At 42.9% G+C, this 23585-nt stretch overlaps 1 protein-coding gene across 3 annotated transcripts in view; it reads left to right on the forward strand.

Moving 5' to 3' along the window:
- The first annotated feature begins 259 nt into the window (after nucleotides 1-259).
- The window catches only part of hpgd (15-hydroxyprostaglandin dehydrogenase), a 31887-nt gene continuing 8561 nt past the window's right edge, over nucleotides 260-23585 (forward strand). The window contains exons 1-5 of one of the 3 annotated variants that reach the window (XM_007895939.2): nucleotides 260-449; nucleotides 645-768; nucleotides 1394-1500; nucleotides 3964-4060; nucleotides 21009-21085. In XM_007895939.2, coding sequence (XP_007894130.1) covers nucleotides 357-449; nucleotides 645-768; nucleotides 1394-1500; nucleotides 3964-4060; nucleotides 21009-21085 — 498 coding nt within the window. In that variant the 5' untranslated portion in view covers nucleotides 260-356. Of the gene's footprint in view, nucleotides 450-644; nucleotides 769-1393; nucleotides 1501-3963; nucleotides 4061-5928; nucleotides 5961-21008; nucleotides 21086-23585 lie in introns of those variants that run through there. The other 2 variants (XM_007895940.2, XM_007895941.2) reach the window with 2 other exon arrangements.

A 23585-nucleotide genomic window follows, 5' to 3' on the forward strand; every position in this document is an offset into this window, starting at 1 on the left:
GGCAGCAGCAGGGCAGGCAGGGCAGCAGGGCAGGCAGCAGGGCAGCAGGGCAAGGGCAGGCAGGGCAGGGGCAGGCAGGGCAGGGGCAGGCAGGGCAGGGGCAGGCAGGGCAGGGGCAGGCAGGGCAAGGGCAGGCGGGGCAAGGGCAGGCAGGGCAGGGGCAGGCAGCGGGGCAGGCAGGGCAAGGGCAGGCAGGGCAAGGGCAGGCAGCAGGGCAGGCAGGGCAGCAGGGCAGCAGCAGGGCAGGCAGGGCAGCAGCAGGGCAGGCAGGGCAGCAGCAGGGCAGGCAGGGCAGCAGCAGGGCAGGCAGCGTCTGAGCGCGGGGCTGAGATCGGATCAGTCGCATACGGTGTGAGATGGACCTGAAGGGGAAGGTGTGCCTGATCACAGGGGCAGCCCAGGGCATCGGCAAGTCGTTTGCAGAGACTCTTCTCGGCCTCGGCGCAAAGGTAAGGGACCGACTGCAGCCGCAGAGCCCCGGAGCTGCTCCACACTAACGGGTCCTCGGCTAAAGCTGCGGTTACAACTGTGGCAGCGATACAGCGGCTGCCAAGTGCATGACATACCCGGTGTGGTTTAACCCCTGTCCCCCCCCCCCACCCCCCCACCCCACCCCCTGTCTCACTCTCTGGTTGGATTACCAGGTGGTACTGTTGGATGTAAACGAATCCGAAGGCGAAGCGTGCAAGGAATCCCTGGATAAAACGTTTGATGCAAACTCCAGTTTATTCATCAAATGCGACGTGGGATCAGAAGAACAGTTGTCATGTAGGTTATTAACTTTCCCTGAGCTGCAGGGGGTGGGGGGGGGGGGTGGGGTGGGGGGTGGGGGTGGGGAGACTCAAAACTAACACTATCTAATTGTTTTAAATGCCTAACTTTAAGCAGACTCCTCCTGCCTGACTGGGGTTTCTGCAAACTTTGACCCACAATTGGACTGTATGAAACTTTGTAATAGAAATGCTGCCAGTGATTGCCATGGGATTTTTTCCGACTGGTGTTTTATCATTGCATCAATAAATAAAGGGCTGTTAAAGATCTCTTGACCAAAACTTCGCACTTGAGCAACTGAGTGTGTAGCCGTGCAGTTGTGGGGGCGTTCACAGCGATAAACTCGAAGGATCATGACAATAATTATCCTTGTATTTGATATGGTGCTCAAAGCGCTTCACAGAATATGCTGTAAGGTGAATTGACTGTATATTTGCGGGCGAAACGCGGCAGCCAATTGCCCACGGCAGTGTCCCACAAACAGTCGCGGATTGACGTGACCAATTTATTATTGTTTTGTTGTAGGGATTATTATGTTTAAAAAATTCTTTCAGAGCATCAAGTGTGAGCCAAGAACCCAATGCTTGTCAGTAAATTGCACATTTTTGCCCTCCTATGCCAGGTGCTTTCAAAAGGACAATTAATCACTTTGGAAGGCTGGACATCATGTGTAACAATGCAGGAATAAACAATGAAAAGAACTGGGAAATGACAATGAACATTAATTTGGTAAGCAGGAATAAAAGGCAACTCAATTTACAGGGCTATGGGGAGAGCGCGGGGGAGTGGGATTGATTATCTTCAGGATTGCTAACTTCTCACTTTTTTTTCCTATCTTACAAACTTTTTGTGCCCTCTTTTGTTTTAGGTAATTTAATGGGTTCAGATCGGATCTGAAGATCTTCCTCTCAGACCGTGACATACGGTCACCTCCCTGCCTCCCTGGCTTGACATCAGGCTCCGCCACTATTAAGCGCTCTGCCCACATGAGGGGCGCTATATAAATGCAACTTGTTGTGTTTTTTTCCCCCTTGAGGAGTTATTAGAAAATTGGAATTGCCCTTGTTTATTTACAATCACAAGGAAGTTTAACGTCAACTAGAAATAATTCAATATAGGGGAGCTGGGTCAAAACAGCGAGAGATATTAAGTGGTGTACTTCAAAGGTCTGTTCTGGGACCCCGCCTATTCCTTGTATACATTAATGACCTGGATTTACAGATGCAGTGTAAAATAGTTTCATTTGCAGATGACGCCAAGTTACAACAACAACTTGCATTTATATAGCTCCCTTCATGCGGGGCAGTGGTCTTGAGTGGTTAAAGTTAGGGGACAACTGTGGAATCACAGCAAAAGTCCTACTAAAAACGCTAATAATGTATGTACATGGGCTGATAACTGGCAAATGAAGTTTAATACAGATGAATCTAAGGTGCTGTTTATAGGATGCATGGGATAGAACCTATCAAGAGGGAAACTGAATGAGATCTAGGGCTGATAGTTGACTCAACTCTTGCTATATCAACACAGGAGGTAAGTGGGGTCTCCTTGGAGCTGAACTGGCTCCAAGGTGACATGCCTGGCAATGGAATGCCGGAATTGAGACAGTCCTCTGTGGTGGTCTCGGTAGTCCAGTTCCTGAGCCAGTATGGCCCGCAGTATTTCAGGGCACTGCTGATGACATTACAGCCAGCCTGGCTCATCGGCAGGACCTTGAAAGAGCAGATCAGTCACTGGGGCCAGGAAGTCATCCCACTCAGCTCCTGTTAACCCTGCAAACCAAAGCCCTAATGGACTAGTTGGACAAGCATCCGTAAAGCTTGCCAGACAACAATATCATTGGCAAGCTATCGGTTTTAGCTGGTTAGACTCCAGCAGTACCTGAACACACACTCTGGGGTCGCCAAGCCTTAGCTCTTGCCAACCTGTGCCTATTACTTTCTGGAATTAGGTGAGCATGATGCATTGCTCCAAAGACAAGGTGCGTATTCCATTCCAACAATCTATCTCTGGGATTTCCATGTGTAGGTGGAATGCATGGAAATCTCAGTTTGTTTTGGATACTCTTAAGCATGGTGATGGGTTTCCTCATGTGTCAGACACCGGACTGACCAAATAAACATTCTTGAGAAGAGATGACTCAGAGGGGACCTCATAGAGGTGTCAAAATTTCTCCAGGTTCCAAAAATGCAAAGAGAATATTATGTAGACCTTATTGACTGATGGTAGCTTTAACAAGGTGAGGATTACAAAGGCATTTATTCCCATCCCCGAGAATAGTGATTTAACGCTTCATCACCAAATTAATTTTGAAAGTTAAATTGAAAGTTACAATGACATCTCCAGATCCTCCTTAACTGAAACAATACAGTAGGAGGTTAGATTAGAAAAAGCCACCAGGCAAAACCTTCATTCAGTGGAGATGATATTTTAATAATAATCCTATATTTGATAAAGCACCTTATCGCATCGTGGAAATGTCTCAAAGTGCATCACAGGATTGACTGTAAATTGTAATGACTTTGTCGGCCAACTTGGCAGCCAATTTACACACAACAATATCCTACAAATAATTATGAAGTGAATATTAATTGTGTCTGCCTGGTTAATGATGCATTTCTTAATTATTCTGACAATAGATAAGGAGCGGAATACATTTAAAAATACCATAATTTGTTGTCCTCAAAGTGTCATTGAATTGACCCGAGACAATGATTTACCTGTTACAAACCAGTATTGGCATTGGTGTCCAATAAACATTGCTGGAGACATGATCAAATAACCAATCAGATATAAAGATAGAGATTTCAGTCAAGAACAATGAGATGCAGATCTGACTGACTCCCAGCTGCTTGTTACTTTCCCAGGAAATATAACAACTGATTAATACTTATTTCTTGATAACCTGGTTGCTCCCATTGTCGCCTCTTGCGGCAGTGGGTCTTTGCTCTTTGGTATATTCATTGACTATGAAACTATAATACAGGAAACAATTGTTTAACATCCAAATTGTGCACACATTACTTCATTATTAAATAAAGGTAAAGTTTCCTTACATCACCAGTTAAATCCTGCACATGAATTGATAATGGATGTTTGGGGGAATCTATTCTTAATGCCTTAATTGAAGCTTGCACTAAACTAGCAGATATTTGAATATTATGTATTTTTGAAACATTTTTCTGAATGCAGATATCTGTGATAAGAGGAACGTACTTAGCATTGGATTACATGAACAAAGCAAAAGGTGGGAACGGAGGTGTTATTGTGAATACTGCATCTTTAGCAGGTAAGATTTTTTTTCTCCAAAAAAGATATCCTACTCTCAGGAAATAAATGCAGGTAGTGTAGTTCTGTAGAAATATCTGTAGATAAAAAATAACAAATAAACGTTGTATTTTGGATTTGATATAATAAGATTTCTTCGGTAAGGGCACTCTGAGTAAAAAAGAGTTGCTATGGTTTCAATGACTTGCTTCCTCACAGTTTTGTGGCTGCTGATCTTAACCAGAGCAGCAGGAGAGGTGCTGCAATTGATCTAAAAAGACCCTAAATTTAAATTGGGGAAATACCTGTCAGAATCCTACTTCAGTGACTCCTGTTGTAAAGTGTGCAAGTGTAGACATCAGTCTAGGACCTGAAATCCCACTTAGTCTTAATCCAGATCTTAATATTCAAGGAATTGTTGAAAATTCAAAAATTTAGACATAATTTAAAAGCAGTTTTTTTTAGCCAGTTTCCGAATTAAAAGCAAGTTTCAGGGTTTTTGGCAATTCTGTATGATCTTATATTCCAAGATAAAACTGGACCTAAGACTAGGTGGAATAGGCCTGAAATATTTTTTGGAGGGACTGAGTCAGTCCCGTTTAAGACAAGTGCAGCCTAGTGCAACATCAAAGATGAGCCCTTTCCTCTTCCTTACCATGCAGACTCAAAGCTGTCCATCATTGAACAGCCTTCGAGGTCCATTGCGGTGGGGAAGGCAGGGGGTTCAGCCTATCTACAGCTCACCTCCCCTTAAAGAGATGAGTTGTGGATAGATTTGGGAGGGGGTTGAGCCCCCGACAGCTCCAGCCAAGGGCCCTAGCCACAATGGTTGAACTCTAACCAGAATAGGGCTTGGCTGCAATACCACTAGTGGCTGAATAGTTTGTTAATGTTCACAGAGAAATTTCATTATAAACAAGGAGTAAAACAAATGCTATTTTTACCAATTGACTTGTAGTAAACCTTCATTGTCGAGGCCTGTATATGTGAAGAGTTGACACTTGGATGAGCACTAAAGAATGGCTGGTCCTGTAGAGCTAATTAACTTGATAATCTTCACATCAGATAATAATCCTATAAAAATCCTTGCATTTGCTATACTGCCTCATCATGTCTTCAAGACATCTCAAAGCTCTTCACAGAATATACTGTAAAGTGAATTAATTAACTATATTTTGTGGGCGAAACGTGGCAGCCAATTGCGCACAGCAGTGTCCCACAAACAGTCGTGCATTGAGTGACCACTTTCTTTTATTTAAATACATTTTTGAAGGGTTGATTACCCCCCAGAAGAGTGATCTGCGTATCGACTAACAACCGAGTTCCGATTTACTGCCAGGTAAACAGTGGCATATGGAATAAAGAAACTTGCCCAACGAATTGAACCTCAGGCTCAGGTCCTCTCACTTGCGAGGCGAGTGCTCTAACCACTAAGCTCTAGGACTCCAAATACATTCAGATACAGTGCCTTAGTACAGAGAAATGTCTCAAAGAGCTTCACAAAGCATTTTTTTCTGTAAAGTGTAGTTACTGTGTAAGTGTCGGTGAACTGCACCCCATCAGGAGTCAGGTACATCACAGGGGGTATAATGGGGAGAAAATTGTCAATGAGAAACCCTTTAATGTACATTTTCTGTTGTTAACTGGTGTCCATTCAGATGTGGTTATATGTAAAACAGTTGCAGAATATTTAAAACTTGATCTTTATTATGCAAAAGGTGAACTTTGATATTGTCGTGTGCCTGCTGATTTTTTTGGACTCTCCTAAGAAGTATGAAATAATCTCACTAGAAGATTCACAACCCTTCCAGCCAAATGACTGGAGTATTATATTTACCAGAGAAGTGTTTTTTGAATTATTTGAGTGAGGATCACTGGTTTCAATTACAGGCCTTGAAATGCGCTAAGGCTATCCTGGAAGTTCTTGAAGCTTTTTGAGGAAAGGAAGCTTTGAATGAATGCAGCAGTTACAAGCAGGCACTGTAAGAACTGTATTTGCATGTTTGATTTACTTTTCAATGATTTCATAAGTTTCATAAGTTTCATTGTCAGTATTTTATGGGGATTTGATCCCACGTATTGATTTGTTTGAGAATGTTGATTATAAAAATTGTACTGCATTTGCTTGGTAAATGGGATCTAACTTGTAGTATTTGGGTTACTGTCAATTTGTGGGAAACTCCAATCTGGAAATAGATCCCATCAGAGCAGAATCCCCTGCAGGTTAGCAAAGAAGAACTTCTGGTTCTCAGAAGAGGTCACCATTTCCACAACTTAGATTCCTTAAGAAATCATATTGAGAAAAGTTAGATATTGAAATTCAGTATTCATAAAATAAGGCAGAGTCTTTTCATTCCATGGGTGGATTTCAACATGAGGTTGATATGGATAACTCTTTTCAAAAAGCTGGCACAGACACGATGGGCCGAATAGCCTCTTCCTGTGTTGTATAATTCTATCATTCTATGAGTTTTATCATTCTCTCCAGACGTTTGACTATTCCATTTCATATGGAACCTTGTGTTTTTAAAAATGTTTCTTCTCAGTGAGCTGAGTTTCCTTCTTTAAAACATTTCCTACCATTAATCATTCACAAATGGGTTTTATTCAGATAACAATATCCAACATAGCAATGAACCAGATGAAATGTATACACCAGTGAGGAAATGCTTGTTAGCAGATGTTCATGTTCATGCCAGATCCAAAGTAAACATATCCTTTAAAGCAGTCCGTGTGCTCCCAAACCAGGCTCCGTGAGCCCATCGTTCCCATCCTCGCTCAGCTCCACTGGCCCCCATCCCCCAGCGGATCGAGTTCAACTATTCTGCTGCTGTAGTCTGGAACTCCATCCTGGAGTACCTCCACCTCATCTCCCACCAAGCCTTCAAAACCAAACTCAGGTCCTTCCAGCTCAACTGTATGAAATGCTTTGAAAGTCGCTATATAAATGTAAAGTGTAATTTTAAACACAGTCACTAGACTATACAGTATATCCTCTGAAGCGCTCCTTCCAATGTGAAAGCCGCTATATCAAATATAAGGATTATTCTTATTATCAAAGGAACTGATGATAATCAACACCAAGAAATCGACAATTGAGCCAATCAGGAGAGCCTCGGTCTTGTTCACATTCAACTGGAGGTAATTTGCCCTCATCCGGGACTTGATGTCCGACAGACAGTCTGTCAGGACAGCAGTGGTCCTGGAGTTGAGGATGGAGGCAGAAAAATAGAGTTGGGTGTTATCCGCATACATATGGAAGTTGACACCATGTCTGTGGATGATGTCACCAAGTGGGAGCATGTACTTGTTGAAGGGGAGGGGACTAAGGACAAAGCCTTGAGGAAAGCCGCACAAGATGGTGTGGGGGCTGGAGGAGAAGCCATTTGTGGAGACAAAGTGAAGACAGTGTGAAAGGATCTGAACCAGTTATGGGCAGAACCATGAAGGTTGAGGTGAGAGGAGAGACGGTGGAGGAGGATAGAGTGGTCAACAGTGTACCAATCATTAGATCACTGCCAAAGTCACTTCCTGCTTTACAGATAATAATACTTGCATTTGATATTGATATTTGATAGTGTTTTTCGTGTCAGGACATCTAAAAGAGCTTCACAGAATTTATTGTAAAGTGTGGTGACTGTATTTACTAGGCAGATAAGTGTCACATTCGTCCAATTCCAGGAAATTCATCAATGCTGAGCTGTCACCCACACAATTATGGTGCATCCTTAGCTGTACAGTTAAAGTACAATGCAATAGTTTAGTGGAAATCCCAGTGGAAGATTAGTAACTGGCACAGTGCCAGCATGGGTTTTCTTCAGATTAACATCAATTATAGGAATTCAAAGGCAGCAGGCATGAAAAATATTTAAAGGAAACAAAAAAACTGAAGATCTGACCAAATTTAATTGTGACGGGCTACATTAATAGTAATAATAATCTTTGCATTTTATATAGCGCTTTTCAAGTCTTCTCGACATCTCAAAGCGCTTCACAGAATAGACTGTAAAGTGAATTGACTGTATATTTGTGGGCAAAATGCGACAGCCAATTGCGCACAGCAGTGTCCCACAAACAGTTGTGGATTCAAAATGACCAATTTTTTATTGTTTTATTTTGGAGGAATTATTATTAGGCGTGTGGAGTAAGAAAACTTGCCCAAGGTTTCGCCCTGCCTGGAATTGAACCCAGGTGTCTCGCTTGCAAGCCAAGTTCTCTAACCACTGAACTACAGGACTCCAACATTGTGGGAACATTGTGGGAATTTCCTAATTTCCTGTACCTTGGAGGAAGCTGAGTGTTCAGCACACTTAGCAACCACAGCACATGTCAAAAAGCAGCTGAAAACCATTGAAAGGCCTCTCATATCATTGGGAAATATATGTTTGTGGTTATTTGAGCCTCTTGAGATACTTTCAGTTATTTAAACAAAAGAAGTTTGTTTACTCCAAATACGTTTGTGTATGTTTTCTCGAAGGCTTAATTGTTTAATAATAATAATTGCAATTGATATATTTTTATAGTTTCATATACTTTTAGGCTTCATGAACCTATCACCCCATTTGGTTGAGTTCAAGATAGCCATTCTCACTCCACAGTCTCGCCCACCCTACCTCTGCCACCTCCTTCAACTCTTGCAACCTAGCCGTTCAACTTCATTCACTGATCAACGGCCTGCTTAATGCCCCTTACCTATCTGCCCCACTATCGATGAGAAGACTTTCAACCATTCTGATCCCACTCTCTGAAATTTCATCCCCGCAGTTTCTCGCTCTCCATCCTCTCTTTCAAAGCATGTCTAAAAATGTATCTTTTTGACCATGCTTTCAGTCATCTTTCCCCTCCCCACGCTCCTCGGCTTCCACTCTTGGGTGCCCATCTAACAGTGTGAATGCATTTTGGGACATCCTCTCAATGTTAAAGGCATTATACAATATAAAATGTATTGTATTGATATGGCTGTTCACATCAGGAAGATGTCTCAAAGTGCTTTAAAGGATTTATTGTAAAGTATAAGTATTCTGCAGGCAAACGCTTACAAATAATAAAGGATTTTTTCACATCCTCAAAGAACAAGAGTGGCTTAGCCCAATTTTTGTTTAATTCATTTTAACCTCAAAAGACGATGCTGGTAGGAGTATGAACTGTAGGAAATTGGCTTTTATATTGTGCACATGCTGACATTTACCAAGACTTCCATTGTATAGTAACGCACCCTTGGTGTATTTAACAGCAATGTGCGAGAAATCTTTCATTGGTGTTTGGTAAATGTATGGAGACTCCTGCCATAACCGAATGTGTGTCACACGGAACCCACTTGTAAATAAGGATCACACTCTCAGAAGTAGGTTGAGTCAGTTAGGTTCCCACTGGTTTGTATGACACACTTCCTGTTCCCCAATGTTTGCCACTTCCTCTTCTGAACATTGCGGTTGAGATCTTAATGTTGAACCCTAATACTAACAGGTTTTGTGAAACTGCTTCTAAGAAATGCAACCACATTTAGACAACTTATATACAATCCAAATAAAGAAACACAAATTAGATCCAACTTCCTAAATTCACAAGCACTGACAGCTCACCATCCAAGGATGCACACTCCGCCTTACTGAACCAGTCTGGAACCTTGGCATCGTGTTTGACCCTCATCTATCCTTTCTACCCCACCCACATCCATGCCATGACCTGCTCTGCCTTCCCCCACCTGCGCAACATCACGCGGCTCCACCACTGCCTCACCTCTCAGGCCAACAAAACCCTCATCCATGCATTCATCACATCTTAGGTTCGACTAGGCAAACTCTCTGCTTGTCGGCCTTCCCAACTCTTCCCTCCACAAGCTGCAGATCATCCAAAACTCTGCAGCTTGAGTCCTCTTCCACACAAGGCTCCATGACCCCATCACCCCCACCCTCGCCGGGCTCCACTGGCTCCCCACCACCCAGAGGATAGAGTTCAAAATCCTCGTCCTCGCCTTCACGGAGCTGCATGGCCTTGTCCCTTCCTAATCTTTTAAGGTGGGTCTCAAAACCCTCCTGATCAACCGAGCCTTCAGCAACCCTCCTACCCTCTCTACCCTCCACCCTCTTCGATCCGAACCCCAGCTTGGGTCCTGATCCTTGATCTGTCCAGCTCCTTAGGACATCCTCCCAACATGAAAGGCGCTATGCAAATGTAATTTTGTATTGTATATCCATGTAAACTGGACTCTGTCAATATTTTTTGAGTGAGGCAATAAATGAGAGTTCCTTTCTGCTAAAAAATGCAGTTCATAAGATTTGTTTGTACTGTGTGGTCAGGTTAATTATTGTTTGGAAATGGCCTTGTTTTTTGGCTAAGGTACAACAATTATGATGAGCTATTGGAAACCCGAAGAACAGGGACAATTTATGTCTGACGTAATTGATACAATAGTGATTAAGTAAGCCTTTCAACACAGGCTTCAGTTCTTGAGCAAAATAACCCTTGGTAAAGGTTTCAGCAGAATTGGGAAGTACAGGATAAATGAAAGCAATTAAAATGTGCAACAATAATTATAATCTTTACATATCATCCAAAATGTCCAAAATATTTATAGTAGTAGGCCATTCGGCACCTCAAGCCTGTTCCACCATTCTATTAGATCATGGCTGATCTATACCTCAACACAAATTACCCATCTTTGTCCCATATCTTTTGATAACCTTAACTAACAAAAATCTATCCACCTAAGTCTTGAAAATTTAAATGGATCCAGCATCTACAGTCTTTTGAGGGAGAGAGTTCCAGATTTCCCTTTGCGTGACTACCCTTTGTGTGAAAAATGCTTCCTGATTTCACTCATAAAAACATAAGAACATAAGAATTAGGAGCAAGAGTAGGCCATTCAGCCCCTCTAGCCTGCCCCGCCATTCAATAAGATCATGGCTGATCTATTCTAACTCCACCTACCTGCCTTATCCCCATATCCCTTAATCCCTTTATCCACAAGAAATCTATCAATCTCAGTCTTGAATATGTTCAAGGACTGAGCATCTACAGCCCTTTGGGGTAGAGAATTCCATAAATTCACTACCCTCGGAGTCAAGAAGTTTTTCCTCAACTCAGTGCAAAAGGGCTTACCCCTAATTTTAAGACTGTGACCCCTGGTTATAGTTTCTCCAACCAGGGGAAAAAGTCTCCCACTATCTATTCTGTTGTGCCCCTTAATAATCTTGTAGGTTTCTATAAGATCACCTCTCATTCTTCTATATTCTAGAGAATTTAGGCCTAAATTGCTCAAACCTATCCTCATAACTCATCCCCCTCATCCCTAGTACCAACCTAGTGAATCTATGTTGTACCCCCTCCAAGGAGAGTACATCCTTTCTTAAATAAGGAGACCAAAAGTGCACACAATACTCTAGGTGCGGTCTCACCAGGGCCCTGTACAGTTGCAGCAAGACTTCCCTACTCTTATATTCTAACCCTTTTGTAACAGATGCCAACATACCGTTAGCCTTCCTAATTGCTTGCTGTACCTGCAAACTAACTTTTTGTGACTGTTGTACAAGGACACCCAAGTCCCTCTGAACGCTAACACTATCTAGTCTCTCCCCTTCTACAAAATAATCTGCTCTACTGTTTTTGCCACTTAGGTGGATGACCTCACACTTCCCTACATTATACTTCTTCTGCCACCTCGTATAATACCCCTTCCCTTATTTCTCATAAATGCGTTCATTACATCCAGGCTTGACTATGAAAAATTATTGCTTGTCGGCCTCCCTAACTCCTCCCTCCGTAGGCTGCAGATCATCCAGAACTCTGCAGCCCATGTCCTCTCCCACACTAGGCTCCGTGACCCTATCACCCCCATCCTCACCCGACTCCATTGGCTTCCCATCACACAGAGGATACAGTTCAAGATCCTGGTCCTCACCTTCAAAGCCCTCCATGGTCTTGCTCCCCCCTACCTCTGTGACTTCCTAACCCCTACCATCCTGCTCACTCCCTCCGCTCAGCGGGCTCCAGCCTGCTTCACGTCCCCCACCTCGCTCGCCCCACTATTGGTAGACGGTCCTTCTACCACTCTGCCCCCACCCTCTGGAACTCCATCCCGCAGTACCTCCACCTCACCGACCTCCCTTGCCTCCTTCAAGACCCATCTCAAGACCCTCCTCTTCAACCGTGCTTTCGATCTCCCTGCTTCCTCCCATGCCCTCCACCCTCCCTGAACCCTATCCCCAGCTCGGGTCTGAAACTCTGTCTGTCCAACATCTTGGGACATCCTCTCGATGTGAAAGGCACTATGTAATTGTAATTTTGTTGTTGTTGTTGTTCTGTTCGTTCCCCCTGAAATAGTGTTAAAAGCATCTTCATGTTGAGTATGGGAAGGAACTTGCTAAAGACCTTAATATGAAAGGTGAAAGCTAGGAGGGAATTAGAAGCACATTATCTGTGGTAGAGGTTTCAGTGAGTTAACAACACTCAAGTGGGTCAGTTTACTCCTGTGAGTGACAATGATGGATTACAGCAGCTAAAAGCAAGTGTACAAAATTTGGCTGTAGATTTGATTCTAATCAGATGCCAAATGATTTGCTTAGTAAAATAAAGTTCAACAGTCTGAAAAGAACAGGTGGAGTTATTTTTATCAGAAGTTCTCCCTTTAACCTGTTCAGTAATATATCATACATAGAATCTACAACACCAAAACAGACCATTCAGCATAAGTGGTCCGTACTTCATATGAACCTCCACCCCTCCTCATCTCCACTCTGTGCCTTCCTCCCATACCTGTCTATTCTCGTCTCTTGAAAATGCATTGAGTTTCCTTATAAATCCATTGATGCTTTCTGCTTCAAGTACAGCTTTTGGGCAGTGAGTTTCACATTCTCACCAGCTACTTAACTCTCTGTTACATCCATTAGAGACTATCTTTCAGATCTGTCAGCTAGATTCTTTTATTAATTCAAGTTGCTGAAGTAGCTTTTTTATGTCAGTTATTTAGCATGACAATGCTTTTTGGGTCTTTGCGGCCTTCATCCACAAAACAAACTGCCACTTTACGTACATCCTGTGAAGTGCTTTGAAACCCACAGAAGTTTATTGAAGGTGTACAAAAAAATTGACTAAGAGAGAGAGAAATAGGGAGCAGGTGGAGAGAGAGCGAGAGGGGAAATGGGAAGGAAACGGATGGCGGAGAGAGTCAGAAGGAGGAAGGTGTTCAAAGAGAAATATAAAATAAATTTAGACGGCCAATACAAGTGAAATACAATATCAAACATCTGGAATAAAAGTAGTTTGCATTCTAACTGTGGGGAAGAGGCGGCATACAGAAAAATTTACAAACTGTAACATTTGTGAAGTGCTCATGAATTACACAGTAGAATGATTGGGAAAGAGTTGGGGTAATGGGTATATAACTGATTTCTGTCTCAGAGGGAAAGTGCTACCAACTGAGCCAGGCAGATACACCTTAGAGGTGGAAAGCAAGTTCCACACCTCGTGTGGGATATAAACACCAGCGAGACTGAATGGGCAAATGGCTTGTTTCTGAGATGTACCTTCTATGAATCTATAAAAACTGCTGACCACATCCTTGCTGACCACTCTGCAGAGGTCAATGCCTTTCCACAATGAAATTTCCACATTGCAAAACCATGTTCAACCATAACAAATTACATTTGTACAGCGCCTTTCATGTTGGGAGGACGTCTCAAGCTGCTGGACAGTCAAGGATTTGCACCAGAGCTGGGGGTTGAAATCAGGAGGGGTGGAGAGCAGGGAGGGTAGGGGGTGTAGGGAGACCGAAGGAGCAGTCAAAGAGGAAGATTTTGAGATGGGGCTTAAAGGAGGCAAGGGAGGGAGCAAGGAGAAGGCACTGTGGGAGGGGGGTTCCAAAGGGAGTTCCAAAGAGGGACTGAAGGCCTGACCGCCGATAGTGTTCATCCATATTCACCAATAATCACTAGTCCTGCTGATTTTGAAGTTGTGCCTTCCAATCCTATAATCACAGTCTATAAGTATCACTACATTTAAATACTAATATGAAGTCATACGTTGGCCAGATGTCTCACAGGGTTGCTTCCCTTTTCCTTTGCACAAAGAGAACCTATGGCACAAAAACATTTCCTGCCAAGCCTAATTTCCCTCAGCTTTTAGGAGAGCCATGTCACTAACAAGATAGATATCATGTCATAGCACGATTATCTGGGAAGCGTTCCAATCTTCTACATGTGGATGTTTTCTGGCTCTGTTTTCACAGGACCTGGGAAATACCAGGAGACTATGAGAGACAGAAACAGCTTAACTGAATCATTATACATTACTTACATTGCTTAAAGGTGTAGTGTAAGAGATAGTTATAATAGAAGTCGGATTAACATTTTTTAACATCTCTGTTGTATTTGCTGCCAAGGTTTTTCGCCAACCCTGTCTCACCCCTTCGCCGGCTGATAGTGTTGTTTGTGCCTTTATGTGAGGTTAGACATCTTTAGTACTCTGCTTATCAGTCTACCTAGTCTCACTTCCACAACTTTTAAGTCATCCAGAGCTCTGCAGTCTGAATCCTCTCCCATACTAGGCTGCACATACTTATGATCTTCACCCTTGCCAGCTTACACTTGTTTCCAGAACTCCAGCAGATTGACTTTAAGATTCTCACCTAGATCTTCAAACCTTCAAACCCGGCATTCCACATCCCAATCCCAACAAAATTCACCTAATTCAAAACTCCGCCGACCGATTACTCACCCACACAAAACTCCATGCCCCCATCATACCAGTCCTTGTCAGGCTCTGCTAACTCCCAATTACTTATCCGATATGCTTACCCCCCACTACATCACCCTTTGCTTCCGCTCGGTTGGCTTCGGCCTCCTGTTTGTTCCTCATCCCCTTAGCTCTACAATCGGAGGGATGCCTTCAGCCACTACACCCCAAAACTCTGGAACTATCTTCTTCAACCCCTCCAGCTTGCCCCCTCCCTCCCCATTTTACAATCCCGCCTAAAGACCTTCCTTTTTGATCATGCATATGGTCGCCTTTCCCTCCCTCTCCCCCGGTTCGGTGTCAGACTTTGCCACTGTCAAGTGCTTCAGGACACTAACTTTCGTGAAGGACTCTGTATAAATACAAGTTATTAATATATCTCTACATCATTGATGTAGCATTTCAGAATTTGGAAAATTATTGAATTCAGTTTTAATTTTGAAGGCCATTTTTTGTAGTTCTTGATAAAATTGCCAAAAAAAACCTTCATAATTAAGATCATATTTATGAATTTGACAATTTTGGATGCCATGTGAATGGAGTAACTGTAAACCCATGAGTAGCTTATATTATCTATGCTAACAGTCAATACAGTAGTGGAATTGTGCTGCATTTATGGAGGTGCTGCCCTTTGGATGAAATGTTAAAACCGAAGTCACGTCTCCCTATTCAGGTTGATGTTAAAGATCCTATGAATCTAATAGAGAAGAGAAAGGGAAGTGAGTTCTGCCCGGTATCCCTGGCCGACAATCCCCCAATTTAAAATTAGATATTAATTTGATAGCTCTTTGTGGGACATTTCCGTGTGCAAATTAATTGTCGCGTTCGCCCACATAAACAAAATACATAGACACTCCACATATCTTGTGAAATACTTTGAGATCTCCTCCAGATGTAAAAGGTGCAACATTAAATGTAAGTACATTTAAATCCTGGCTAGCCAAACTAATGGGGGGGGAGGGGTGTGGATTCAATCCCACAAGCCGGAATTTCCAGCTAAGTGGAGTCCTGTAGCTCAGTGGTTAGAGCACTCATCTCGCAAGAGAGAGACTTGGGTTCAATTCCCAGCAGGGTGAAGCGATCGGCAAGTTTCCTTACTCCACACGCCTCTGTTTACCTAGAGGTAAGTAGGAACTCGGTTGTTAGTCAATTGGTGGATCGTGTTTCGCCCACAAAATATACAGTCAATTCACTTTACAGTATATCCAGTGAAGCTCTATGAGACGTCTCAAAGATGTGATAAGGTGTTATATCAAATGCTAGGATTATTATCATTACTATTATTAATTACATTGCCAGTAAATGCCGGTACCAGCATTGTAATTGTTTGAATCCCGCAAGCAGAAGATAACTAATAAGCTATCTTCTGTTCACGGGATTCAAACCATCTGAGTCAAAGGCAATATCACTGGCCACTGTGAAGGCCAGCGAACACAGTGAGACCATTCAGTGCAGCGTTGGTGTGTGCGGGGAGAGTGGGCTGGCGGCAGTCTTCACGCCGACCCATGGAAATTTTTGGTGGAATTTTTTTTAATTTTTAGGTTTGGGGCCCGGTTTGGATTGGTTGGTATTCCAGATGCCCAAAGAAGTGACCTTTGGCCTATTAGGTTGAATGGAGTAAATAAGAAACACAAAGTGTTTAATTTGCAATACTCATGAACAGGATTTGATGTGTTAATTGCAACCCCTATAAAACGTCCAGTTTGGAATCTTGACAAAATCATTGACTGTTCCTTTTTGGTTCCCTGAATTCTTCTGTTATTCTAATGGTTTTACTTAAACAAAACATTCCTTGAACCCAAGATATCATCGTAACTGAGTATTGAGGGATTTTGCATCAGCTTTCCTTTGCCAGGAATTAAGGATGAAAAGCAACGGGTCCAAGAAAAACATGAAATAATGCTCAAATATCTCTGAAAGTTTCAGACTCCTAACAGCTGTTGAAATCAGGGGTGCCTTGTCCAAACAATAGACCTCAGTCAGAACAACACCATGAAGGTTCTAGATATATTGGTTGGTGCAGAGAATTAGAGAATTGAAAAAAATTGGTCTTTCACTTCATGACCTTTTATGGACATTACAAAGTGGCCAGTGCATTTGCCTAAAATACTGCCACTAAATTTCACAGTAAAATCTTATGAATTACTTTGAGATCGCTTGATGAAATTATAAGTTACTATATCAAATGCAAGGATTATTATTACTGTTTAGGCATATTATAATAGTAATTTATGGTAGTGGTGGCATAACATTGCGGCACTGAATTGGGAAATGAGCATTATTCCCTAAGCAATAATTTGTCCAAATTATCTTCTGTTTTTTTATGTTTACAAACAGGTCAGAAAACAGAAATAAACAGCACAGTGGAATACAGTAAAAGTTGTATCAGTCTTATCTTTATAAATTGTATAATCACTTATGTTATCGTCCTGATGTGAAAGTCGTGATACAAAATGTAAATTGTTGTTGTCATAAATCAAACTAGCTCCATTCAGTTTCTTATTAAAACATTTAAATTTCTTCGCATTTGTTATATTTATCACCTCCTAACTCGTAACACTGCTCCCCTACCCTCCAATACTCCTGCACTTACTGGCTGCATTAAATCACCGGAAACCTAGTCTTGATCTATCGAGGCATGAGTAGAAGAACTTCATTTCCCACAATTCAATGCAATTCCAATACTTGCCAGTAAATGTGCATACAGCGATGGGTTAAGTTGCATTGAATTGCAGGAAACGTAGTCTTGACTCGTCACTGCATTTGCACTTACCGGCTGCAGTGACGAACTACCAGATGTACATTTACCAGCTACATTAAATTATGCATGTGCAGTATAGGTTAATGATTAAACCGGATTTGATACGACAACAAGCTTACTTGAAAGTCTTTCTAAATGTTAAAGTCCTGACTGATACAACTTACGTGAGTTTTACTGTATCAGGTTAATATGACTTTGCAAAGAACAGGGTTCAATAAGAAACTGTCATACCACTTCATGGTGGAGGTGTTATCTCTATTGCTCCGCTAACAGTAAAACTAATACTCCAATTTAATGCACAGATCACTGTCCCTCAAATGACCTTAGTTACATGCCTAACTAATGTCTCTGTATTATGATGTGTTTGTTTTGATAGGGTTTCCAAGGTATTTGTCACATTAATGTACTTTGCCCTCTTAAAGCTGTTTGGCCTCTTTAAGCAATACTCAATCACACAATATTATGTTTCCACAATTGAGCCATTCTAATAAAATTTCATTGGTGGCTGCTACATTGCAGTTCCCATTCTTTCCATCAAATAGCCTCTTTATAATGCAGTGATTGAGATCCCTAAAATCCCAGTCTGAGCTGTAGTAAAGTGTGATAACTGGTTTCACTGTGCATATGTACAGCTAGCTGGCTTGCTCCCTGCAATTGCTAGATGGTGTGTTTAAAAAAAATGCTGCCTTACAGGTCATCAGGTCACTACCAAGATCACTTCCTGTTTGCTTTGCACATTCAAAGCAGGACTTGATGTTGGTGGTAACCTGATAAACACAACAAATTAATTTGTAACGCACCTTTCAAGTCAGGAAGAAATGCTGAACTGTCTTACAACTGCCTATATCAGTCAGTGCATCCCAATATTTTCGCCCCAAAAATATACAGTCAGTTCACTTTACAGTATATTCTATGAAGTGCTTTGAGATGCCTGTAGGACGTGAAAAGCGCTATATCAAATGCAAGGATTATTTATTATTTATACAACACATATCTTTACTTAATATTTCCCAAGTGCTCCCAACCACTCTCGTTCTCTATCCTGTATCCCTACTTTTGCTCCCTGGCTACCTGGGGGTCGGTCATGTTTTTAGGGCAAGAAGCTAAAATGAGTCTACATAGGCTTACAGAGCAAGGAGATCAACTCAGTTCCTGCAAACGTCAAATTAGGAATTACAAAACTGTGGTATATGTCGTGCAGATCGAAGCCACAGTGAGTGCTGTGGTTAGGAGATTTTTGTTCACACAGAGAGTTGTTGGGATGTCGAATGCCCTCCCAAATAAGGTGGTAAAGGCAGAGTCCACTGTGGATTTCAAGAGAGAAGTAGTATATGAAGGATATATGAAAATTAGAAGCGTGAAAGGGGCAGTGAAGCTAAAAGTGAGGATCAAATAATAATAATTTGGTTGCTCAATCCACGACTGCTTGTGGGACACTGCTGTGAACAATTGGCTGTTGTGTTTCATCCACAAAATATACAGTCAATTCACTTTACACTATATCCTGTGAAGCGCTTTGAGACTCTCAAATACATGATATCAAATGCAAGAATTATTATTATTATTAAAAGTACAGCTTGCTCTGAGAGCAGGTACAAACTCAATGGGCCAAATGCTTCCTTCTGTGCTGTAAATTTCTATAATTCTATAATTATAGGATGCATTAAATATCCTTTTTCTTGTCATCAGTCATGACATAGAGTAGGGAACAGTCAGTTACACCTTCTTATGACTAAGAAAGCTCAAGCCTTGTACCACACCAGCATAGCTAAGGGCAAAGGTTGAGGATCTGAGATGAGATGATTACTGTTTCAGGTGAAACAACAGGTTATGAAATAGTAATATGCAATAAGCATTCTAATCCCCCTCCTCCCACATCCCTCTATTCCCTTCCCTCTTGTGCATGCTTCCAGTTTCCTCTTATGATTCAGAATGGGTTACAAAGAAGGGTGGGTAAGGTAAGGATGCTTAAAACTCAATTCTATAAACAGTTTGATGCTATAATCCTCACAATTGTGTTCAAATCCATTCACTCTCTGGCACCTCCCTATCTCTCCGACCTCATCACTCCCCAATCCACCACCCAGCTCCTCCACTCGACTGACACCAACCTCCTGCCTCAATCCCTCAATCCCTCCACCTTGCCCCTCTCTCCCCTTTTCCTGGTCCCGCCTGAAGACCTTCCGCTTCGGCCGTGTTTTATGGCCACCTTGACCCCCGGCTCCACCACTGTTAAGCGCTCTGAGACGCTACCCTGCGTGGAGAGCACTATGTAAGTGCAAGTTGTTGTTGTTATATAATACAGGGATGGTCAACTTGCAGTCCGAGTGACTGTTTTACACATGCGCAATGTAGTCCCATGAGGCCTGCAGACAGCAAGTTGGCTATCCTTGCTATAATAGATGGATAATAGGTTGGTATTCTGGAACGATGAGATTTACTTCTATCTACAATAGGTACAGTGCATTTGCCTACAATATTTAGTAACCACACACATTACAGTATATTCTGTGAAACGTTTTGAGAAGTCCATCGTACATGAAAGGCACAGTATCAAATGTAAGGATTAATAAGAAGCAAAATAATAAATTGGTCACTTCAATCCATGACTGTTCGTGGGACACTGCTGTGCGCAATTTGACTGCCGCATTTCGCCCACAAATATACAGTCAATTCACTTTGCAGTACATTCTGTGAAGCACTTTGAGACGTCTAGAAGACGTGAAAAACGCTATATCAAATGCAAGGATTATTATTATTATTATAAATATTACTGTATTAACATAATGGGTAAAAGAGCCTTCTTCGTTTGAACCTCTCTTGTGATAACTATTGACCAGTCCGTGGCTCTGACACCATCTCTTGAAAGAGAGAATAATCGTTGAAGCCAAAGCCGCCAGCTGCCACTATTGGAGATGTCAGACACACAGAGTCCAGGTTGAGGGATACTTGAAGCCACATTCACTGTTACGCTGCACAGGTGAGCAAGTCCAATTGCAGCAGCCAGTGGTTTAGTGTCCAACTCATCTCCCATGTCAGCACATTAGACTAACCGGTCAAGGCTGACATTCCAGAGCAGTGCTGGGGGACTCCTCCATTACTGGAGATGCTGTCCTTCGGATGAGAAGTTAGATTGAGGTCCTGTCTGCCTGCTCAGGCAGATGTTAAAGATCTCATGGCACTATTTAAAAACAGAATGTTTCCCACTGCATCTTTACCAACAATCCCCCAAATAATATTGGCAATCACATCATGGCCGTTTGAGGGATAGTTGCTATGTGGAAATCGGCTGTTGTGTTCTCTTACAAATCTGCAGTCACTCTTGACAGTATATCCTTTGAAAATCTTTGAGATATTTCAACAACGTGATACGCCGACAACATGATATATCAAACGCAAGGATTATTATGATTTATTATTGCATATTAAAGGAAGACTGCTTCTTTGATCATGTTGCCATTTCTTCAAATCCATTCAGGTATTTACCCAGTACCATCTGGACCAGTATACACTGCCACAAAACATGGTGTGATTGGTTTCACTCGAGCTTTAGCAGTGAGTATATTAAAGACACAAATTCCTGCTTTTATCAACATGTTATTTCCTGCTATGGATAGCTATAGTACTTCAATAGATCTTAAAGGAGTAGTGCTCTCCATTGTCTTGCCCTAACCTACCTCTGTAGTCTTCTAAAACCCTACCAACCTACCCACTTCCTCTGTTGCTTGCCAGCTTGAGTTCAAATCTTCAACCGTCCAGCATCTTGGATGCCCTCCCATCGTGAAAGACCTTATATAAACACAGTTTGTTGTTGTTGTTGTGCTGTTTAAGAGGAAACCATGGGTCTATTGTGCAGTATTTCTTAATTGATTCCTTAATGTAGAAATTGAGAAGTTCTTGCTGCTGGCTCAGGAACACTATTGCAACTCAATATATTTTCGGAGAAGGATTCCCTCAAGTTGAAATCATTTCAAAGGCTACATCAAGGAAGACAACTCATTCTGATTTCCTAATTAAGAACTCTGATAACTAATTACACAAAATTGACCCTGAAATTATATGATCACCAAAGTGACACAGTGGAGTGAAACAAATACTCAAAACACAGTGCCAGGTTTCCTGGTTATCTAAGGACTTTTTTCTAAGACAGAGGAGTCAGTTGTGCCTATCTCACAAGATCACAGGATTAGTCTGGATAAAGAAGGCCCCTAGCATATTTCCCCATCACTGGATCAATCAGCTTTTTAAACGAGTTCCAGTGCAGTCTGACCAGAGCTCTGTATAGCCTAAGAATGGTGTCTGGGGATCTAACTACAACTGATTTAGCCGTATAGCCCAGTATCCTGTTGTGCTTCTTTACTGTTGCCTCACATTGTTTTGACACAGTGAGCAGTGAGTTCACTAACAACAACAACAAATTACACTTGTATAGTGCCCTTCACGTTGTAGAGATGTCCCAGGATGCTGGACAATCAGGAGTTTTGGACCTGAGCTGGGAGTTGGGGTCAGAAGGGGAGGAGGGCAGGGGGGTGGGGGTGGGAGGGTGGCCGAAGGCACAGTCGAAGAGGAAGTTTTCAGACGGGACTTGAAGGAGGCAAGTGAGGGGGTAAGGTAGAGGGATTGCGGGATAGAGTTCCAGAGTGTGGGGGCAGAGATGCTGAATGCCCAACCGTCAAGGATGGGGTGGGAAGTGCGGGAGACCTGATATCTCCGCTGGTGTCCGCTGAGCAGAGGGAGTGGACAGGCTGATATGAGGTCGGAGGGGTGGGGGGGAGCAAGACCTTTGAGGGCCTTGAAGGTAAAAGCGAGTGTTTTATATTCAATTCTCTGAAGAATGGGGAGCCAGTGAAGCTGGGCAAGAACAGCAGTGATAGGTTCCCGGAGCCTGGTGTGGGAGAGGACACAGAGTTCTGAATAATCTGCAGTTTATGGCGGGAAGAGTTGGGAAGTCCAGTGAGCAGGCAGTTGGCGTAGTCAAGCCGGGACATAATGACAGCGTGGATCAGGGTCTCGGCGGCCTATGGTGTGAGGCAGTGGTGGAGGCAGACAATGTTGTGGAGGTGGGGAAATTGGAATGGATCACGAATGTGGGGTTTGAAGGATAACTGAGGGTCGAAAAGGACACTGAGGTTTCGGTGAGGTGAAGAGTCCAATCATAAATGGTGATAGTGTCAGTGGCTGAGGTGAGGAGGCGCTGCTGGGAGCCAAGCAGCAGGGCTTCTGTCTTGCTAACATTGAGCTGGAGGAAGTTGACTCTCGACCAGGACTTCATGGCAGACAGATAATTAGTTAGGACATCAACCCTCCTGGAGTTGAGGCGGCAAGATAGAGTTGGGTGTCAACCGCATACATGTAGAAATTGACCCCATGTCTGCGGATGACATTGCCGAGTGGGAGCATGTATAGATTGAAGAACAGGGGATCGAGGACAGAGCCCTGAGAGACACCACATGTGACAGTGCGGGGGATAGAGTAGAAGCTGTTGATGGCCACGAAGTGCAGACACATAGGTAGGATTGGAACCAGGCAAAAACAGAACTATTGAAATGGAGGTGAGAGGGGAAGCAGTGCAGAAGAATAGAGTGGTCAACAGTATCGAAAGTGGTCGACAGGTGGAGAAAGACGAGAAGACAGAGAGAACCCTGGTATCAGATGGACAGAATGTCATTTGTCACTTTGACCAGGGCTATGAGCAGCATGAAACCCAGATTGGAGGAGTTCATGGAGTGAATGCTGGGAGCGAGGCTGGGAACCGACGACGCATTCCATGACCTTTGATAGAAAATGAAGGATTGAAATGGGGCGGTAGTTGGAGAGAGAGTGATGATGGTTGCCTTTAGGGGGATGGGTACAGTGTCAGTGGACAGGGAGAGGTTAACAGGGTCTGTTAGTAGGAGGGCGAGGAGGTGGAGCTGGGAGGGCTAGGGATGGCATCAAGGGAGCAAGTGGTGGGTTTCATTGTTAAGATGATGGAGCTGAGGGAAAAGGTTGAGACAGGGTCGAAGATGTGAAGGGAGGAATGGGTGGGGGACGGGGGCGAGGGAAAGGTAGCAAA

The sequence above is a fragment of the Callorhinchus milii genome, unplaced genomic scaffold (genome assembly GCF_018977255.1).
Source record: "Callorhinchus milii isolate IMCB2004 unplaced genomic scaffold, IMCB_Cmil_1.0 Scaffold1, whole genome shotgun sequence".
NCBI classification, from domain to species: domain Eukaryota; kingdom Metazoa; phylum Chordata; class Chondrichthyes; order Chimaeriformes; family Callorhinchidae; genus Callorhinchus; species Callorhinchus milii.